The sequence below is a fragment of the Ornithorhynchus anatinus genome, chromosome 2 (genome assembly GCF_004115215.2).
Source record: "Ornithorhynchus anatinus isolate Pmale09 chromosome 2, mOrnAna1.pri.v4, whole genome shotgun sequence".
In the NCBI taxonomy this organism is placed as follows: domain Eukaryota; kingdom Metazoa; phylum Chordata; class Mammalia; order Monotremata; family Ornithorhynchidae; genus Ornithorhynchus; species Ornithorhynchus anatinus.
The window spans coordinates 34188417-34208196 of record NC_041729.1 but is presented as its reverse complement, the minus strand read 5'-3'; the positions used below and the strand labels follow the sequence as shown (position 1 = coordinate 34208196).

Genomic DNA, 19780 nt, shown 5'->3' with positions numbered 1-19780 from the left:
TGGAGTGGACAGTTTTTTAATGGTATTTGTTAAGCGCTTACTCTGTGCCAGGCATTACTAAGCACTAGGGTTAATCAGGTGGGACACAGTCCCTGTCCCACATGGGGCTCACAGCGTTAATCCTCATTTTACAGATGAGGTAACTGAGGCATAAAGAATTTAAGTGACTACTCTTTTTGGCCTAATTTTTAAAATTTGCTTGCATCCAATGGAGGAGGTTTTCATTAGCACCGAAAATGCCACTCACTGGCATGATGATCCCAGAATTCTTTATTCTTTCAGTGACCACTCGTGAACTTGGGAATCTGTGCCATCATATGATTGGCAGGTCTCTATTTCTTTAGAATAATAATTATTGTATTTAACTGCCCACTATGTGCCAAGCACTGTTTTAAGTGTTGGGGCAGATATAAGGTAGTCAGGTTGTCCCACGTGGGCCTCACAGTCTTAATTCCCATATTACAGATGAGGTCACTGAGGCACAGAGAAGTTAAGTGACTTGCCCTAGCTCACACAGCTGACAAGTGGTGGAGGCGGGATTAGAACCCATGACCTCTCCCAAGCCCGTGCTCTTGCCACTTGGCCGTGCTCCTTCTCTGCAAGACTTCTAACTTCCTATCCCCTGCCTCAGAATAAATGTCACCAGGGCATGTGTCTGCTTGGTTGGCTAGTGGCCACTACTTGTGATAGAAAAAGGATGTAGGTCAAATCCTCACCTACAAAACGAAGTAGTCCTTGCTAGCTCGAAACTTCACCTTGTCACTTCTCTACGTTCCTACCCAAGGAATGCTTTGAGAACTGCTTTTCCAAAGCTGGAATTTTGCAACGAGGAGAAAAGTATACGCAGAAAAATAATCCCCTTTAACACCGCAGTTCTAGTACTGGAAAGCCGGTGATTCAACAAACATTTGAAAACACAAAATAAGCAAGAAAATGGCTTTCGTAAGGGGGTGAGGGGGAAAGGGCGGAAGAAATAAGAATGCGATTCTCACTCTGCAATTAGACCAGAGTGTTGATGCAGTCGTCTCTGCTGTAGCATGGTAATTGAGTTCTAGAAGGCCTCGTGATAGGAGGAAACCGTGTTGTGTGTAACCATTGAGTCGGGGGGAATCAGTAGAGAAAGGGGTTGATCAAAGTTAGTTTCATAACATTTTTTGTGACAAATTCCTATATTATTTTGTCCACCACTAGTAGAGTGCTCTGCCCCTCTGCCACTTGTTATTTTGCTGAATTTGATACTAAAGTTGTCTCACTAGAAGAACCAAGTACTGTATGGCACTGGGCAGAATAGCTGAGACGGGCTGGGAAAGATGGTAACATCCTGCTTTGAACGACTTTCTTTAAACACTGAATTTACTCGCACCAACTCGTGGAATCAGTTATTGTCAGTGGTATTTAATGAGTGCTGAGTGCTTACTGTGTGCAGAGCACTGTACTAAGCCCTTGGGAAAGTATAATACAATAGAGTCGACAGACACGTTCTCTGCCTGCAACGAACTTAAAGTCTGGAGTTATACCACAACACACTCATGTTGTGGGAAGAACATCCCCCAATTCTTCTATCATTATCATATCCAAACTGGGTAATGATATAGCAAACCTGACAGTACTGAGGTTTCATTTAATTTTTATTTCTTTTTAGAAACCGAGTAGTTCAGTGATGTACAATGTAGTTTGAAATATTTCCAGATTTTCTTCCTGCCGTCAGCAAGTATCTTTCAATAAGTTGCTCCCAAACTTTTATTTATTTTATTTATTTGTTACCCCAAAGTCAAGGGATGTTTTTGGGGATCTCATACCTGACTTTTGAATTATCACTGGGCATGATCCCAGAGTGGTTCTGGCTGGGGTTCAGGTTTCCCGATCCAGGTGCGGGTGAATGTTTTGGAAAAGAGGAAGGTCTGGTATCCTGACTTTACATCTAGGTCTTCCCTTTCTGTTGGGACACGAGTCACCAAGCAGCATGAATCCGAAACATTGCACGTACAGAGCTCCCATAAGTGAGCTCCCACTCCTTAGAAGCAGCACGGCCTAGTGGATAGAACACAGGCCTGGAAGTCAGAGGGAATGTGTTCTAATCCCAGCTCCTCCACTTGTCTGCTGTGTGACTTTGGGCAAGTCACTTAACTTCTCTGGGCTTCAGTTCCCTCACTCGCAAAATGGGGATTAAGACTCTGAGCCCCATGTGGGGCACGGACTGTGTCCAACCCAATTAGCTCGTATCTACCCCGGCGTTTAGTACCTGGCAGCACATAATAAGTGCTTAATAAATACCACAGTCATTAAGTAAAACCCAATTCCTGTTAATGGTTATGTCTCGTTTTGCTTTGGACTTTCAGGGGAAGTTCCAGGCTTTTTATCAGTATGCAAAAACTTTCAACTCAGACGATTTTGATTATGAAGAACTGAAGAATGGCGATTATGTCTTCATGAGGTGGAAGGTAAATGCCATGTATGAGTATTCCCTAAGGAGTTAGCCGGTCCAGATACCTGTAACGTAAACTTTTTGGCTACCGAAAAGAGGGGATCCCTTCCAGCTAATGGTTTCTCATATTTAATGTTCATTGCCCGCTGTGTTTGCAGTATATTGCTGGTTTCTTCAGGCCCAGTTCCGGTAGACTAACCATAAAAAAAGCAAGCCCACACATAGTCATTGTGGACACTTTCAGAGGCTTCTCACTGATTTTAAGCCCTTCTAGTATTCCCTCATGCAGTCGGTGTTCCTGTGATGGCTGAGTTATCGGTTGCGTCTTCTCTGTTCAGTTTTTCCCTCTTCAGAACCAGTCCTTTCTGAACCCCCTTTCTTTGTCAAGTGACACATTTGCAACCAGTTTTTTGGATGACCTCTGAGGGAAAAGTCATTATCCCTCTGAGTAAAAAGTCTTATTAAGTCACTCTACTCATCCCCCTTCCTTTTCCCTTCTACCCCCGATCTCATCCCCTGAATTTAGGGTAACACTGCATTATCGGTAGAACTAGCCAACCCAGGAAATGAGAGATAAGGAATGACAACTTGAATTCCCTGTCTCAGAACTCTCTGTGTGTTCTGGCCTCACGTATTTTATTTTTGGGTTAGAAAATGCTCTTTGCTCCACTTGTGTCAACTAGAAAGCAGAATTCAGGTTTGACATTTTCACTAAGGAACTACCAATCCACGGACAGTACTTATCGAGCGCTGATTCTCTGCAAAACACTGAGCACGGGGAAGAGTACAGTGGAGTTATAGACCCGATCCCCACCCTCAAGGATTGTTAGCAAGGAACTAACAATCCAGCAGGCGAGACTGATGCTAAAATAAATTACAGGTATTTTGAAAGCTATGTACATAAGTGCTGGCTACTTAGTGGGTGAGGATTCGAATGAGTAGGTGACTCAGTAGAGGGGGAAAAGGGTGGGGAGATGAGACATTAGTCAGGGAAGGCTTCCTGGAGGAGATGTAGTTTAAATAGGACTTGAAGATGGGGAGAGGAGTGCTCTGCTAGGTGTAAAGGGGGAAGGAGTTCCAGCCAGGAAAGAGGGTGTGAGGGAGCGGACAGTGGGGACAAAGATGAGGCCCAGTGAGTAGGTTGGCATTCGAGGAGCCGAGAGCGTGGCCTGGGATAGAGTGGGAGAGGAATGAGGACCCGGAATGGGGAAAGAGCTAATTGAGCGGCTCCCATCTGCCACCTTCCTCTGTTGCCCGGTGACCTCTGGTGACCCCGAGGAGGTCAGACTCATTTGCCGTTGACAGGCGTCTCCTGTTCGATTATGGTTTAAATAATACTGTCTTCATCCATGTGCAGGAACAATTCTTAGTCCCAGATCACACGATCAAAGACATCAGCGGTGCTTCCTTCGCTGGGTTTTACTACATCTGCTTCCAGAAATCGGCAGCCTCTATAGAAGGCTACTACTATCATAGGAGTTCAGAATGGTAAGGAAAGCCCCCTTCCTCCCCTCAGACCTCGAGGATTCCTGGGAAACTATAAGCTTAAGGCCGGAATTTGCTTCCATTCTGCAGTTCTGGAATTCAGCTAAAAGAATCTCACATCACTAGCTCGGCATTAGCCGTCTTAGGTCTGAAATGTTAACTGGCTGAGTTTTGGGTGCAGGAGGAGAAAGGCGATGTGTGTGTTGGACATTGGGAGTGGGGAGGTGTCTATTTTGACCCATTTTATCTTCCATGGGCAGTATTCATTCACGTCGATTCGTTCATCGTCCAGTTTTCTGAAATAACTCAGAGCAGTGCACCGGGACTAGAGAGAGTTGGGTAGGGAGCGGGCGAGGGAACTAACTGTTAAATTCTTCTTAAGCACTGCTGTTGTTTTTTTGGCAGTGTTCATTACAAAGCCATTCTGGCTCTGCATGGTGCTCCCAGATGCACATTTGCGAGAGCTTCTTAATGAGCAGGTCTGGGCAGCGAGGGAATCCTGCTATTTGGATTTTTAAACGTCTGCTCTTTTAGGTGAAGCTGGTAATGATCTTACGCCTTTTTTGTCAGATCATGTATCTTAAATATCTTGAACCCTTGGGAAGCAACATGATGTAGTGGTTAGAGCCCGGGTCTGGGAGTCGGAAGGATCTGGGTTCTAATTATTATTACTGTTGCTGTAATCCCAGCTCTGCCATTTGTCTGCTGTGTGGCCTTGGGCAAGTCACTTCACTTCTCTGGGCCTCAGTAACCTCATCTGTAAAATGGGGATTGAGATGATGAACCCCATGTGAGACGGGGACTGGGTCCAGTGTGATTAGCTTGTATCTACTCCAGCGCGTAGACCATACTTGCCACATAGTAAGCGCTTAAGAAATACCATCGTCATCAACATTATCAACCCTTCCCCACCCAGTACATATAACTACTTGGTGGTTACGTTAGGACGCACAGGTTGTCATTGTGGCCTGCCTCGATTCAGTCTGGTGGCTTTGGAGCCCTAAAATGGAAATCGACCGCTATGTGGTTCCTCCCAGGTGCTGAGGAAGGAAAGTCAGGGCTGCAAAGTGTATTTAAAATGCTGACAACGGCTTGGCGGGTTATCCTCAAGACTTCTTTGCAGCCTTAGTTGCATTTTCAAAAGGGTCAGAAGATCAAGCCTGTGAAGCGTGGTGTGCTTCTTGGCAGAAAAGCCCTGCGTGTTATAGGTGGTGTTAGTACGGAACTCCAATGGCCCCGTCGGCTGCTGCTGCTTTTCCAAGCACACCGTGCTACCTTCAGGGGGATATAGTCCCTACGATCCCCAAGTGTCTCTGGTTCCAGGTGGCACTCCACCTCCTTTAATCTGGTCCACTCTTGTAATTTATGAGTGATTCCGCCCTAGAAGGAGAAACAGATTGGCTTCCTCGGATTCCTCAGTCAGTGGGAGTGGAAGTACACAAGAGGGAGTAAATTTTGCAGCACCATTTAATACTTAATTGGCTTCAACTTTCAGTAAATAACTCCGCACTGTCTTCTCTCATGGTGTGAAGTTTTCAGAATGTCCTGAATTGCCTCCTCTCAAAGAGCCGTGCGCATTCTAGTATGTAGAAGCATCAGAATGCCCCCCCCCACAGTGTATTAGGAATGATATAGAATAGCCAATCAAAACATAAACCTGCCCGTTTCTATACCCAATAGTAATAGTAATCATAATTATGGTACTCGTTAAAGCGCTTGCTGTGTGCCAAGCACTGGGGTAGTTACAGGTGAATCAGTCGGACACAGTCCCTCTCCCACATGGGGCTCACAGACTTAATCCCCATTTTACAGATGAGGTAACTGAGGCCCGGAGAAGTCAAGTGATTTGCCCAAGGTCACGTAACAGACACGTGGCGGAGCCGGGATTAAAACCCAGGTCCTTCTGACTCCCCGTCCCGGGCTTTGGTAGTCAAACCACAGTAATAGCCAGTTGGCTCTGGGTCATTTGTAGCGAGGCTCTTTGGTGTGTGAATTATTCCCCGTCTCTTTATCTGGCTGACTTTTTAGGGAGCTACTCTGCTCATTATCCTGCATAATCAGGAAGGGAGCAGGGGGAACTCAAATCGAGCTGTTACTTGTTAGCAACCGTATTTCAGTGGGGTGGGATAGGAAACGGAACCATTAGTGGCCAAAATGGGTTTTGGGGTGAGCTGTGAATTTCATTAGCCAGACCGCCCCGTCCCCACGGGAGCTGCCTGGCGAAGACATTGTACTGACATTTTACACGCGGAGGCCGAGGCCCTGGGAGGGTAAGCGATTCCAACCACTGAAATCTGTGGCAGATGCAGGACTGAGGCTCGGCTACCTTCCTTCCCAATCGAGCACTCTCCCTCAGACCCCCACAAATCTTATTTAGTGAAATCGACTGCCTCCTTAAATACAGTTAACCAGATCAAGACTTTAATGGGAATACCGAGGGGAACCGAAATGTGAATCCACTGTGCTTGACTGGGAGGAAGGGGGAGAAGGGATGCGAGTTTTCCTTTCAACTTAGCTGATGGTCAGATAGGGATTAATTTTGAGGAAATGCATCCTAATCGGGTTCAACGGAGGATGTGTTTGGTAATGACGATTTTTTTTTCTTCTTCCTTCCCTTTCCCCACTTCGCAGGTATCAGTCCCTAAATTTGACTCATGTTCCCGAACACAGTGCTCCCATATATGAATTTCGATGACGACCGTTGAGGACGATAACCAAGCTGAACCGCACTTGGCAGAAGAGATCCCGGGCCGCCAAGAGAATTGCGTACCTGCCGGAACCAGGGGAAAATGTGCTCCCGTCTCTCATTGGGCGACTTGCATCAGAAAAGCATGAATGATAACCCATAGAATCCAAGAAGCATGGCTGACCGGGGGGGCAGATGGAGGAAGCAAAACTTCATTCTTCCTCTCTCTGAGTGGCAGTTTGTTTTTAATCTGGTTTTTAAGCTACCTTTAAATGCACTTTTCCTTATTGCACAGCTAACTTCTATATCACTCAACCGCCCCTCCCTCCATTCAAACACCGAGATGAGTCGACCTGTTCTCCGGTGACACACCCAGCACCTGCTCGGTGCTCCGTGTTTCACGTTGACCCTCCCTAGCGTGGGTCGAAAGGGCCAGATCCGTGGCCTTTCCCCCTCTCCCCACCGCCCCCCCCCCGGGGTCTGACACTCTGTCTGGTGGCCCAAGGGGTCACCCAGCCCGGGCACATACGTGCCCCCACAAGGTTTTGTGCAGGGAATGGGCAAAACTGCGACGTCTGCTAATGAAGCCCGCGGCTGAGGCAGAACCCGGTCTTGAAAGGCCCGATCAATCTTCACTTCCGATTGGTTAATGAGACCGACCAGAGTCGCCGAACTCTGGAATGCCGAACGGCTCGTAAGCGGTCGTTGGGCTCCTTGGGCAAGCCAGCTGGGAGAATGCCATTCAAGACTTCCAGGCCCTCTGGAGCAGCGGAGCCAAATTTCGTTTGCTCGATAGGTTTTCCCTGAATTTACCAACTCGAGGGTAAAACTGAACAATAGAGATAAGAGTTTTTTTTTATTATTATTATTACAAAAGTTATTTTTATGGTCCCTTGAACAAGGGCCCGACGGCAAATGCACAATTACTCAGAATTGCATTTTATTGTTTTCACATTGAAAACAGCAAATGTTGAAACTTATTAGTTTTTTATATAATGTGTCTATTTAATCAACCAGCAGTTTTGAAACTCTTCATCCTGGTACAAAAGTTTTGCAGCAGCGCATACATTTACGCTCAGCGAAAGAACAGTTTAGCATTTGTACCTCCTCCTTTTGCTATACAGAAGGACAGCGCTTGATAAGAACCTCTTTATCAAGCGGAAGGAGCGGTCGTAATGATGACTTTGAAATGTTGAGGAGAAAGACATTAACCATGTTCAGATAACTCAAAGGCTCGTGTGCCAAAGTGTGCTTGGGTTTTCTTTTTTTCTTTCAATTTAAAAAGTTCAAAGTTGGTGTCAGCTGTACATTCGATACGTGACCCTCATCTACGTGCAGGGCTTTGGGGAAAGACCCGTACACTTGCATTTTCTCGTGGTTTATAGACTTTTACTTTACAGACAAGAGAAGTAGCTTTACCTCAGCAGAATTGTAGCCCAAGGAAGCAAAACAATGTAAAATTGTTGACTGGGCAATTAAAGAAAATGCGGGGCCCTTCACTTAATTGAATGATGTTTAAAAAAAAAACAAACTTTTTTTCAAACTAACTTTTATTTTTAATGTTATATGTACTGTATATTGCAAAGGCTGAATGCTGGGGTGAGCCTTAAGAAGTATTGGGGAATGTTTTTGACAGGTGTGTTCTATAGACCCTAAATGGAGGAAGGCAGAAGTGATGTATCGGCTTGATCTGGTCAGGGGGGAGCAGGGAGAAGAAAAAGGAGATGATCCCGAATGGAATTCTTTTTCTACCTTTTACCCGAGCTCAGAAGTGAGTCAGAAAACTGGCTTTCGGAAAAGGCAGAAGTCACGAGGTTTCTGGCTTTTGTTCATTCTGCTACAGTGTGGACCTGGCTAACTTCACCCTAATGAGAAAAGGCGCCCTGCTGCAGCTTGGCAAATAGGCAAGGTGAACGTGATGGAAAAACCAGAGACAGTATCCCACCTTTTGCTTGGCCCATTTATTATGTAGCAAGTGCTGTTGGGTTTAACTTCTTTCTCACGGCTCATAGCATTCTAGTCAATATTCTGCCGTATATTTTGCAAAGACCCTGAAGTTTTAGCTACGTGAGCCCACGTTGCAGCTTTCTGCAGTTGAAGTCGGCAGAGAAGTTGGACTGAGACTCCTTGGTTGGATTTTCGGGGGAGGGACGAGGGTGGGAAGAGAGAATGGCTTGCAGAGGATCGAATGGAAAGGAGCGGGATTCCCCCGAAGGATCTGATTAACCGATCGAGGGCAAGTTTCCAGTGGTGTTGAGAGAAGGAAGAGGAGAAAGGAAGAAACTCTGTACTGGATCTTGATCCTTTCGGGCACCTGGCGTAGATTCTGTGACCGAAAATCTCTCCAGTGGGGGTGCAGGGAGAAAAATGAAGTGCTGATTTCTACCTCCTGTCGCAAACACCGTGGTTTGTCTGTCTTGACTCCTCCCTTGCGCACCAAGAATTTACTTACCTCTTCCAGTCTGTTTTTGGAAATGATTTCCATTGGCAGTAACTTTTTTTTTTTTAACCTTGACCCTCGTCAAGGGTTGTTTACATGCCTTTAGTAACGTGTGCAATATTTTGAATTGACATTTAGATCCCAAATTAAGAAATAAGTGCAAAATTCAGATCCGCCGTCATGGGCTGTCACACTAAGCAGAGCTTTCGAGAGGACCGGACGGTCGCAGTACCCGGTGAAGGGAGGGAGCCTGATGGAACTGGGTCATCTTTACGCGGCTGTCCAGGAAGCCGTCGTTCTGATCGTTGGGCCTTGTCGTTCTTGGTGTGCAAGAAAAGGTTCTTTCCCTTCCCTCTCTTTTAATAGCATTTCAGCTGAAATCCCAAATGAACAGATTATGCTTAATTCTCATCAGAAGGTCCGTATGCCAGTTATAACCATTAATATCAAAACTATAAACCATAGGGGAATGGTCTTTGGTTTCAGAAATGGAACTTTTGCCCTCTCAGGCCTTGATCTTTTTTTTTCCTCATAAAATGGAGTCTGATAAGCTAATATGAAAGAATTGCCATTGAGTATGTCGCATTGTGGTTTAAAACAACTAACAAGAGGTTTTGGGGTGGAGGGGGGAAGCAAGAGTTGATCTTTGAATCTTATAGAAGGTTTTTTTTATTAGCTCCAAGGGGGTATAAAGTTTTATTGGTGGGGGGTGGGGGGAGTTATTTGGAATGGATGTGGAAAAGGATTAAGGTGGGAGAAATATTTTGCAGAGCTATCAATGTCCAAATAAAAAAACATATAATAAATGTGTGTGGGCTGTGTGTGTGTGCGCATGCATGGGATTGCGTTCTATTTTGTAAACAAAAGCAAATTTTTTTTACAGGAAGTAATCATTGGATTTGTGATGGTCATGGCATGTAGGGTAGTTACAATTGAGCAACTTGGAACCGTCTCTGCAGTTTCCCAAGTAGGATTGGCTTTGGTACCAGAGTTAATTCAGTTCAGTCTGGTTACCCATTGTCTCCTGGCTCCCACCTCCCCCTCACCCCACACCATTCTCCTCATCATCAGTACTTGTTTTCAGCAGGGTATTTCACTCACCGTCAAATGCCATTTGGTTTATCTTTAAATTTAACTTCTCAGAGGCAGCCAATTTTAAATTACATGTGAGAGAGGAAGAGGCTGATTTTTAAAGTGGAATTTAATCAGGTTGAAATATCAGGAACATTTTAACCACTGTTTGGTGGCAAAGCCCCCCTTTTTGACTCTCAGCAACTTGATTTTACTGTTTTTCATATTGTAAAAAACCTGTGATGCAAAGAAGGGAATGGGCTCTATTAAAGTGAGAGAACTCGTCAAACTATTTTACTGTTTTAATTTCCACATAATGCATCCTGAGCCATCACATGTACCAGATTATTTGATGCAAAAACAGAAAGCATTGTGAAGTTGTTTTTTTTTTGAAGTTCACATAATTTGTCCTTTTTCTTTGTCAATAGGGGCAGCTGTTTAGGTAGGAGAGGGGGCAAGGCGGTTGAGTGCTTTAGAGCCAGTGGCAAGGAGTTTTTGTTTGAGGTGGAGGTGGATGGGCAATTACTGGAGTTTCTTGAACAGTGGGGAAACATGGCCTGAACGTTTTTGTAGACAAGTGATCTGGGCAGTGATGTTGTGAAGGTCGAATTGACGGAATTTAGTGATGGATTGAATATGTGCGTTGAGTGAGAGGAGTCAAGGATAACGCCAAGGACATGGGCTTGTGAGACAGGAAGGATAGTGGTGCTGTCTACAGTGATGAGAAAGGGTGAGGACAGGGTTTGGGTGGGAAGATAATTTTCATTTTAGACACATAGTAAGTTTGAGGTGACAGGAGGACATCTAAGAAGTGATGTCTGGAAGACAGGAGGAGATGCAAGACCGCAAAGAGGGAGAGAGATCAGGGCCGGAGATGTAGATTGGGTATAATGATAATAATTACCGTACTTGTGAAGCGCTTCCTGTATGCCAGGTATATACTGAGCTCAAGTTGGACCCAATCCGTGCCCCACATTGGGCTCCCACTCTTAATCCCCATTTTACAGATGAGGTAGCTGAGGCTCAGAGAAGTAAAGTGACCTGCCCAAGGTCACACAGCAGACAAGTGGTGGAGCAGGGATTGGAGCCCAGGTCCTTCTGACTGCCAGGCCCATCCTCTCTGCCCACTAGGTTACACTGCTTCTCAAAGTAGGTAGGGTAGAAAAGACCTCATGCCACCGACAAGCATGCCACACCTTGAAGGTGTAGAAGAAGACACTAGCTGTGAGGAAGGGTTTGATGGCTGCAGGGTGGGCCGCTGTTTCAGGGTGACCTCCCTCCCGGTGACTACGCTGATCGGTTTGTCGGCCACTGCTGTTGTCTCCCAACAGCCCACGGCTCTGTCGTGCTGTTTTGACACTGGCCGGGGAGCCCCTGAGGTCTTTACCAACAGCGCCAACCAGATATTTGCGGGATTCCTGCCGACCCTCTCCACCAAGGGAGGCGACCTAGGTGGTTTTAAGGTCCAAAGCCCTCACCACTGATGGCCTAACCCCAGCGTGTGGGCTAATTCATTTCACCTTCACAGTGACCTGGGGAGGGAGTAGGGAACGCTTCAAGGAGGAAATGGGTAGAAGTGAGGTTTTGAAGGAGACAGATGAGGTTCGTTCTGGCCTAATCTTCCATCTCTCAGTTGCATTGGACACTGGACCAGTCCCTCCTTCTAACACTTTCAGACCTCAGTTTCACCAACCTGTTAGTCTGTTTGGTTTGTAGGCTTCACTGACTGCTCTTTCACTGTCTCATTCTCTGGCTCAATTTCCTCCTCTCTTCCCCTGATTATGGGTGACCAGCAAGGTTCTTTCTGGGGTCCTCTACTTGTCTCACTCGACATTCACTCAGAGGCTCATTTGCTTGCTTGGTTTCAGCTACCGCCTCTACGCTGTCTCCCCCAATTCTACCTGGTCTAACCCCAATTTATCACCAAATCCACCATTTCCCATCTCCCCTCGCCTCCAGCACAACTCCACTTGGATGTCCCGCCAGCACTTCATGAGTCTAAACCTCAGATTCTCATCTTCTCACCCAACTTTGCCCTTCCTGGCTTTCCTATCTCTCACTCACACTGTAACCCTTCCCACCCCAGAAGCAGGGCTGGCTTTAGACATTGGGCGATGTTGGTGCAGGAGAAAGATGTGAGGAGAAGAAAAAAGAATCAGAAGTGGAGTGAACAGCGAGGAAGCACCAACACAATAATATTGTGCCCTCAAAGTCAAGACCGGAAAGCTTTCGAGGAAGGTTCAACAGTACCAGTGACCGTGGGGAGTTCTGAAAGTATTATGCTTAATAGAGCGCTCTGCACACAATAAGGCCTCAATGTATACCAATGATTGATTGATTAGAAAATCAGATGCAAGCCAAAGACAGTAGACTTACCAGTAGAAGGAAACTAAAGAGAAAGTTGAAAGAGGAAGGGGAGGCTGTGAGAATATTGCAGTTTGGAATTTTAAAAATGGTTCACTTATGCGATTGTGGATGTGCAGTTTTTAAAAGGTGGAGGTTTTTTGGATATTTATGTGTCTCTTGTTCCCCTTTCCCCCCCGCCCCTCATTTTAGGTTATGGGTTCCTAGAGGCCAGGGACTCAGCTGGCTCATTTTCATTGTGTTTTCACCAACTCACATTTGATGGCTTTGATCTTGTTGATGAGGGGGGCAAAAGGGAGATGAGGGCACTGGCTGAACACTTGAAATGTGAAGGGGGCTTCTGATGGGGCTGTTGGAGCGGGGAGGGGTAGACTAGAGTCCGGTTGCTGTCCAGGGACATCTCTAAGATGAGAGAGCGGATCGGTAATGGAACAGGTCAGTACATCCTTTGGTGGATTTTTTTTTTTTAATGGTATCTGTTAAGCGCTTGCTATGTGCCAAGCGTTGTACTAAGCACTGGGGTAGATACAAGCTAATCAGGTTGGACACAGTCCTTGTCCCATGGTATTAAGCCTCATTGTGAGGTAACTGAGGCACAGAGAAGTGAAGTGATTTGCCCAAGGTCACACACAACGTATGGCAGAGGTGGGATTAGAACCCAGGTCCTTTGTCATCAGAAGATCATGGCTTAGCCGTGTTTGTGGGCTAAAGAAGAGGACTGGTGGAAGAATCTATGGTTCCCTTGCTGTAAAGTCAGTTCCTTAAGGAAGGGGTAATCAATCATCGGTATTTGAATGTCTATTTTGTGCAGTGCGCTGCACTAAGTACTTGGGAAAAATTCAATTAAACAGAGCAGGTAGACACTTTCCCTGCCCCAAGGAGCTCACAGTCTCTAGCAGGAGATGGATTTTAAAATCGCTGAACTAAGATAAGTGCTGGTGGCTGAGGATGGGGTGACTATCAAGTGCTTAGGGTACAGATCCATGTACAGAGGTGACAGCATGGCTCGGTGGAAAGAGCTCGGGCTTGGGAGTCAGAGATCATGGGTTCTAATCGCTGCTCCACTGCTTGTCAGCTGTGTGACTTTGGGCAAGTCACTTCTCTGGGCCTCAGCGACCTCATCCGTAAAATGGGGATTAAGACTGTGAGCCCCACGTGGGACAACCTGATCATCCTGTATTACCCCCGCAGCGCTTAGAACAGTGCCTGGCACATAGTAAGCAGTTAAATACAATTATTATTATTCTAAAGAAATAGCGATTTGCCAATCATATGATGGCATGGATTCCCAAGTGGACATCGAAAGAATAATGAATTCTGGGATCATTATGCCAGTCAGTGGCATTTTTGGTGCTAATGAAAACAATACCATCATTATTATGGAAGGGAGAGGGAGAAAGAGAAATGAAGGCTTAATTGGGGAAAGCCTCTTGGAGAAGATGTGATTTTAATGAAGTTTTGAAGACGGGGAGAGTGGTTGTCTGTCGTTTGAAAGGGAGGGATTTTCAGGCCAGAGGGAGGTCGTGGACAAGAGGTTGGTGAGAAAGATGAGATCAAAGAAACGAGAGAGCCGGGGGAGGACGGTGAGAAGCTGAGCTGTGGGGAGAGGAGATGTTCTCTGGAGAGAACAGCAGTGACATCAGCCAGACTGAGCCAGGTCTTGGTGACGGGAAGGAGGAAGAGCGAGGAAGTTTAGGGTTTGGGACATGGGCTTTAAATTGCTTAAGCTTTATTGTGCCAAACCGCCCTGGAGCTCCGGAGGCCGTACTAAGAGCCGAGGAGAGGCTCCAGGACATCTGAAGAGATGCAGCGTGGCCTCCTGGGGTTCTAATCCCCGCTCCGCTGCTTGTCTGCTGTGTGACCTTGGGAAAATCACTTCACTTCTGTCCTAAATTGCTTAAGTTTTATTGTGCTAAACCTCCATGGAGCTCCGGAGGCCGTACTAAGAGCTGAGGAGAGGCTCCAGGTCATCTGAAGAGAAGCAGTGTGGCCTAGTGGGGTTCTAATCCCCGCTCCACCGCTTGTCTGCTGTGTGGCCTTGGAAAAGTCACTTCACTTATCTAGGCCTCAGTTACCTCATCTGTAAAATGGGGATTAAGAATGTGAGCCCCGCGTGGGACAACCTCACTACCTCGTATCTATCCCAGCACTTAGAACAGTGCTTGGCACATAGTAAGCGCTTAACAAAGACCATAATTATTATTAGTGGATAGAGCATGGGCCTGGGAGGTGGAAGGATCTGGGATGTAATTCTGGCTCCTCCATCTGTCTGCTGTGGGACCTTGGGCAAGTCATTTTACTTTTCTGTGCCTCAGTTCCCTCATCTGTAAAATGGGGATCAAATATGGGACATGGACTGTGTCTAACCTGATTCACTTGTGTCTACTCCAGCGCTTAGTACAGTGCCTGGCACAGAATAAGCACTTAAATAGTATAGAAACAAACATCTGAATTGGGAGTCCTGTTCCTACATCACCATAGCATGCTCCCACCTCTCTGATTCTGCCCCTAAGAGCTTGGTCATTGTCTAGGAATTAAACAGGAAGAGCGAGAGAATAATAATAATAATTATAATGGTAGTTAAGTGGCAAGCACTGTTTTAAGCACTAGGGTAGATACAAGTTAATCAGGTTTTACACAGCCTCTGTCCCACGAGAGGCTCTCAGTCTTAATCCCTATTTCACAGATGAGGTAAATGAGATCCAGAGAAGTCAAGTGCCTTGTCCAAGGTCACACAGCAGACAAGCGGCAGATTAGAACCCAGGTCCTTCTGACTCCCAAGCCCGTGCTTTATCCACTACACTGTGCTGCTTCTCCAACAGCTACTGTTGTTGAGGATGTGCTAGGCACCCAGAAATAAAGTAGAAAGGTAGTTGTATAGGTAGTTGATTTTTGACTTTCCCCTCCTTGTTCTTCTAGCCCTTAAGTTCTTGAAGGGGTTCAAGGCCTAATGAGTGAGTGAGGGGCTCTCTCCCAGCAAATCAAAGAATAGTATTTCTTGAGCACCTTCTCTGTGCAGAGCACTGAACTACGCACTTGGTAAAGTGCGGTAGTAGACACTCAATAATAATAATAATGTTGGTATTTGTTAAGCGCTTACTATGTGCAATGCACTGTTCTAAGCGCTGGGGTAGACAGGGGAATCAGGTTGTCCCACGTGAGACTCACAGTTGATCCCCATTTTACAGATGAGGGAACTGAGGCACAGAGAAGTTAAGTGACTTGCCCACAGTCACACAGCTGACAAGTGGCAGAGCTGTGATTCGAACCCATGAACTCTGACTCCCCAGCCCGGGCTCTTTCCACTGAGCCATGCTGCTTCTCTGAGCCACGCTACAATATAGCAAGGAAGACAGAAGACAGAAATAATTTACAGAGAAGGGGAAGAAAGAAAATTGGGTATGTGGATGTGTGAGTGCTCAAGAACAGAGAATGCAGCAGCCCCACGGTAATTAGGTAAATATTATTTAAATATACTATTTCCCCTACATGTAATCTTTTTTAATGTCTCTCTCCCCCTGTAGACTGTAAGCTCCTTGTGAGCCGGAATTGCTGCTGCCAACTCTGTGGTCTGCTGTGTGACCCTGGGCAAGTCACTTCACTTCTCTGTGCCTCAGTTCCCTCATCTATAAAATGGAGATTAGGACTGGGAGCCCACATGGGACAACCTGATAACCTTGAATCTACACCAGCACTTCTCTCACCTTCTTAAAACCATCACCCCTGCCCTCCTCCCTTCCTTAACTTCTATTTTTAACCACTCAATCTCCAAGGGCTCCTTCCCCTCTGCCTTCAAACACGCCCACGTCTCCCCCATCCTAAAAAAACCCGCTCTTGACCCCACTTCCCCCTCCAGTTATCGTCCTATCTCCCTACTACCCTTCCTTTCCAAAATCTTAGAACGAGTCGTCTACAATCGATGCCTAGAATTCCTTAACTCCCATTCTCTCCTAGACCCCCTCCAATCTGGCTTCCGTACAATCGATGCCTAGAATTCCTTAACTCCCATTCTCTCCTAGACCCCCTCCAATCTGGCTTCCGTCCCCTCCACTCTACCGAGACTGCTCTCTCTAAGGTCACCCGTGACCTCCTTCTTGCCAAATCCAATGGCTCCTACTCCATTCTGATCCTCCTTGACCTCTCTGCTGCCTTTGACACTGTCGACCATCCCCTCCTCCTCCATACCTTATCTCACCTTGGCTTCACGGACTCTGTCCTCTCCTGGTTCTCCTCTTACCTCTCTGGCCGATCATTCTCGGTCTCCTACGCTGGAGCCTCCTCCCCCTCCCATCCTTTAACTGTTGGAGTTCCTCAAGGGTCAGTTCTTGGCCCTCTTCTGTTCTCCATTTACACTCACTCCCTCGGTGAACTCATCCGCTCTCACGGCTTTGACTACCATCTCTACGCAGATGACACGCAGATCTACATCTCCGCCCCTGTTCTCTCCCCCTCCCTTCAGGCTCGCATCTCCTCCCGCCTCCGGGACATCTCCACCTGGATGTCGGCCCGCCACCTAAAACTCAACATGAGCAAGACTGAGCTCCTCATCTTCCCTCCCAAGCCCGGTCCGCTCCCAGACTTCTCCATCACCGTGGATGGCACGACCATCCTTCCCGTCCCGCAGGCCCGCAATCTCGGTGTCATCCTTGACTCGTCCCTCTCGTTCACCCCACACATCCTTTCCGTTACCAAGACCTGCCGGTTTCACCTCTACAATATCGCCAAGATCTGCCCTTTCCTCTCCACCCAAACGGCTACCTTACTATTACGGGCTCTCGTTATATCCCGGCTAGACTACTGTGTCAGCCTTCTCTCTGACCTCCCTTCCTCCTCTCTCGCCCCGCTCCGGTCTATTCTTCACTCCGCTGCCCGGCTCATCTTCCTGCAGAAACGATCTGGGCATGTCACTCCCCTTCTTAAACAACTCCAGTGGTTGCCTATCGACCTCCGCTCCAAACAAAAACTCCTCACTCTAGGCTTCAAGGCTCTCCATCACCTTGCCCCTTCCTACCTCTCCTCCCTTCTCTCTTTCTACCGCCCACCCCGCACGCTCCGCTCCTCTGCCGCCCACCTCTTCGCCGTCCCTCGGTCTCGCCTATCCCGCCGTCGACCCCTGGGTCACATCCTCCCGCGGTCCTGGAACGCCCTCCCTCCTCACCTCCGCCAAACTGATTCTCTTTCCCTCTTCAAAACCTTACTTAAAAATCACCTCCTCCAAGAGGCCTTCCCAGACTGAGCTCCTCTTCCCCCTCTACTCCCTCTGCCATCCCCCCTTTACCTCTCCGCAGCTAAAGCCTCATTTTCCCCTTTTCCCTCTGCTCCTCCACCTCTCCCTTCCCATCCCCACAGCACTGTACCCGTCCGCTCAACTGTATATATTTTCGTTACCCTATTTATTTTGTTAATGAATTGTACATCGCCTTGATTCTATTTAGTTGCCATTGTTTTTATGAGATGTTCTTCCCCTTGACGCTGTTTAGTGCCATTGTTCTTGTCTGTCCGTCTCCCCCGATTAGACTGTAAGCCCGTCAAACGGCAGGGACTGTCTCTATCTGTTGCCGACTTGTTCATCCCAAGCGCTTAGTACAGTGCTCTGCACATAGTAAGCGCTCAATAAATACTATTGAATGAATAGAACAGTGCTTGGCACATAGTAAGCGCTTAAATACCATCCTTTATTATTATTGTATTGTACTTTGCCAAGCTCTTAATACAGTGCACGATGCAGAGTAAGTGCTTAAAAATACCATTGATTTGAAATATTAGTATTTTCAGAAATGTTACAGGTGGTTGTGAGTACACTAGAGCACAGATGGAGCCGAAGTGCTAAGGGGGTGGGTGTGTGGAGAAATTAATGATGATGGAGGACCTCATGGCGGAAATGTAATTTCAGAAGGACTTTGAAAATGGGCAAAGCCTTGATCAGTGGATTTAAGAGGGAGGGACTTCCAGGCAGGAGGAAGGGTGAGTGAAGGGTTTGGAGGTGGTAGAGACAAGAGTGAGTCACAGTGATTAGGTTGACCTAAGGAAGAAACATGAGCTGGGGGGTGAAGTGAGTAAGTCCTTAACAAATACAATTGTTTTTATTATTAGTGACTCGCACTGGAGCCGTCTCTGTAATGTGTTTTTATTAATGTCTGTCTCTCCCTCTGGACCCTGAGCTCATTGTGGGCAGGGAATGTGTCTGTTTATTGTTATATTGTATCCTACCAAACGCTTCATACAGTACTCTGCATGCAGTAGGTGCTCAATAGAAAAGAAGAAAGGAAAAAAGGGAAAGAAAGAAAAGGAAAGAAAGGAAGGGTAGGAAGAAAGGAAGGAAGGAGAGAAAGAAAAGGAAAGGAAAGGAAGGAGAGAAAGAAAAGGAAAGAAAGGGAAGGAAGAAAGGAAGGAGAGAGAGAAAAGGGAAGGAAGAAAGGAAGGAGAGAGAGAAAAGGGAAGGAAGAAAGGAAGGAGAGAGAGAAAAGGGAAGGAAGAAAGGATGGAGAGAAAGAAAAGGGGAGGAAGAAAGGGAGAGAGAGAAAAGGGAAGGAAGAAAGGAAGGAGAGAAAGAGAAGGAAGAAGGGAAGGAGAGAAAAGGAAGAAAGGAGAGAGAAAAGGGAAGGAAGAAAGGAAGGAGAGAAAGGGAAGAAAGGAAGGAGAGAGAAAAGGGAAGGAAGAAAGGGAGGGAAAGAAAGGAAAGAGAGAAAGAGAAAGGGGTGGAATTAAGGAAGGGAGAAGGAAGGAAAGAAAGGGAATTCTTTCTACAAGGAGGGGCCAGGAGTCACAGGCCTGACCCACTCAGTGGAAGACAACAAACACCACCCTGAAAGGCACCACTGGGACTTTTCCAGCCCCCCAAATCTCCCTCTCACCCGATTATTTCTGGTAATCTGAGTTTTGGTTCACCCTAAAGAGCTGTAACTGGAGATGTGCCCAGGGTAAAGTAGATGCGGACATAGAAGCAGCGTGGCTCAGTGGAAAGAGCCTGGGCTTGGGAGTCAGAGGTCATGGATTTGAATCCCAACTCTGCCCCTTGTCAGCTGTGTGACTGTGGGCATCTGTGCCTCAGTTACCTCCTCTGTAAAATGGGGATTAAGACTGTGAGCCTCAAGTGGGACAACCTGATTATCCTGTATCTACCCCAGTGCTTAGAATAGTGCTCTACACATAGTAATCACTTAACAAATACCAAAATGGGAAGCAGCGTAGCTCAGTGGAAAGAGCAGGGGTTGGGAGCCAGAGGTCATGGGTTCAGGTATTTGTATTAACAAATACCAACATGGGAAGCAATGTGGCTCAGTAGAAAGAGCACGGGGTTGGGAGTCAG

The 19780-nt window shown here is 46.8% G+C and overlaps 1 protein-coding gene across 1 annotated transcript in view; it reads left to right on the top strand.

The window, feature by feature from the left end:
* Positions 1–10396, top strand: part of GID4 (GID complex subunit 4 homolog) — a 29005-nt gene extending 18609 nt beyond the window's left edge. The window contains 3 exon segments of the mRNA XM_029057965.2: positions 2340–2441; positions 3783–3913; positions 6542–10396. Of these exon segments, the coding sequence (XP_028913798.1) occupies positions 2340–2441; positions 3783–3913; positions 6542–6605 (297 nt within the window). The 3' untranslated portion in view covers positions 6606–10396.
* The last annotated feature ends 9384 nt before the right edge of the window (positions 10397–19780 follow it).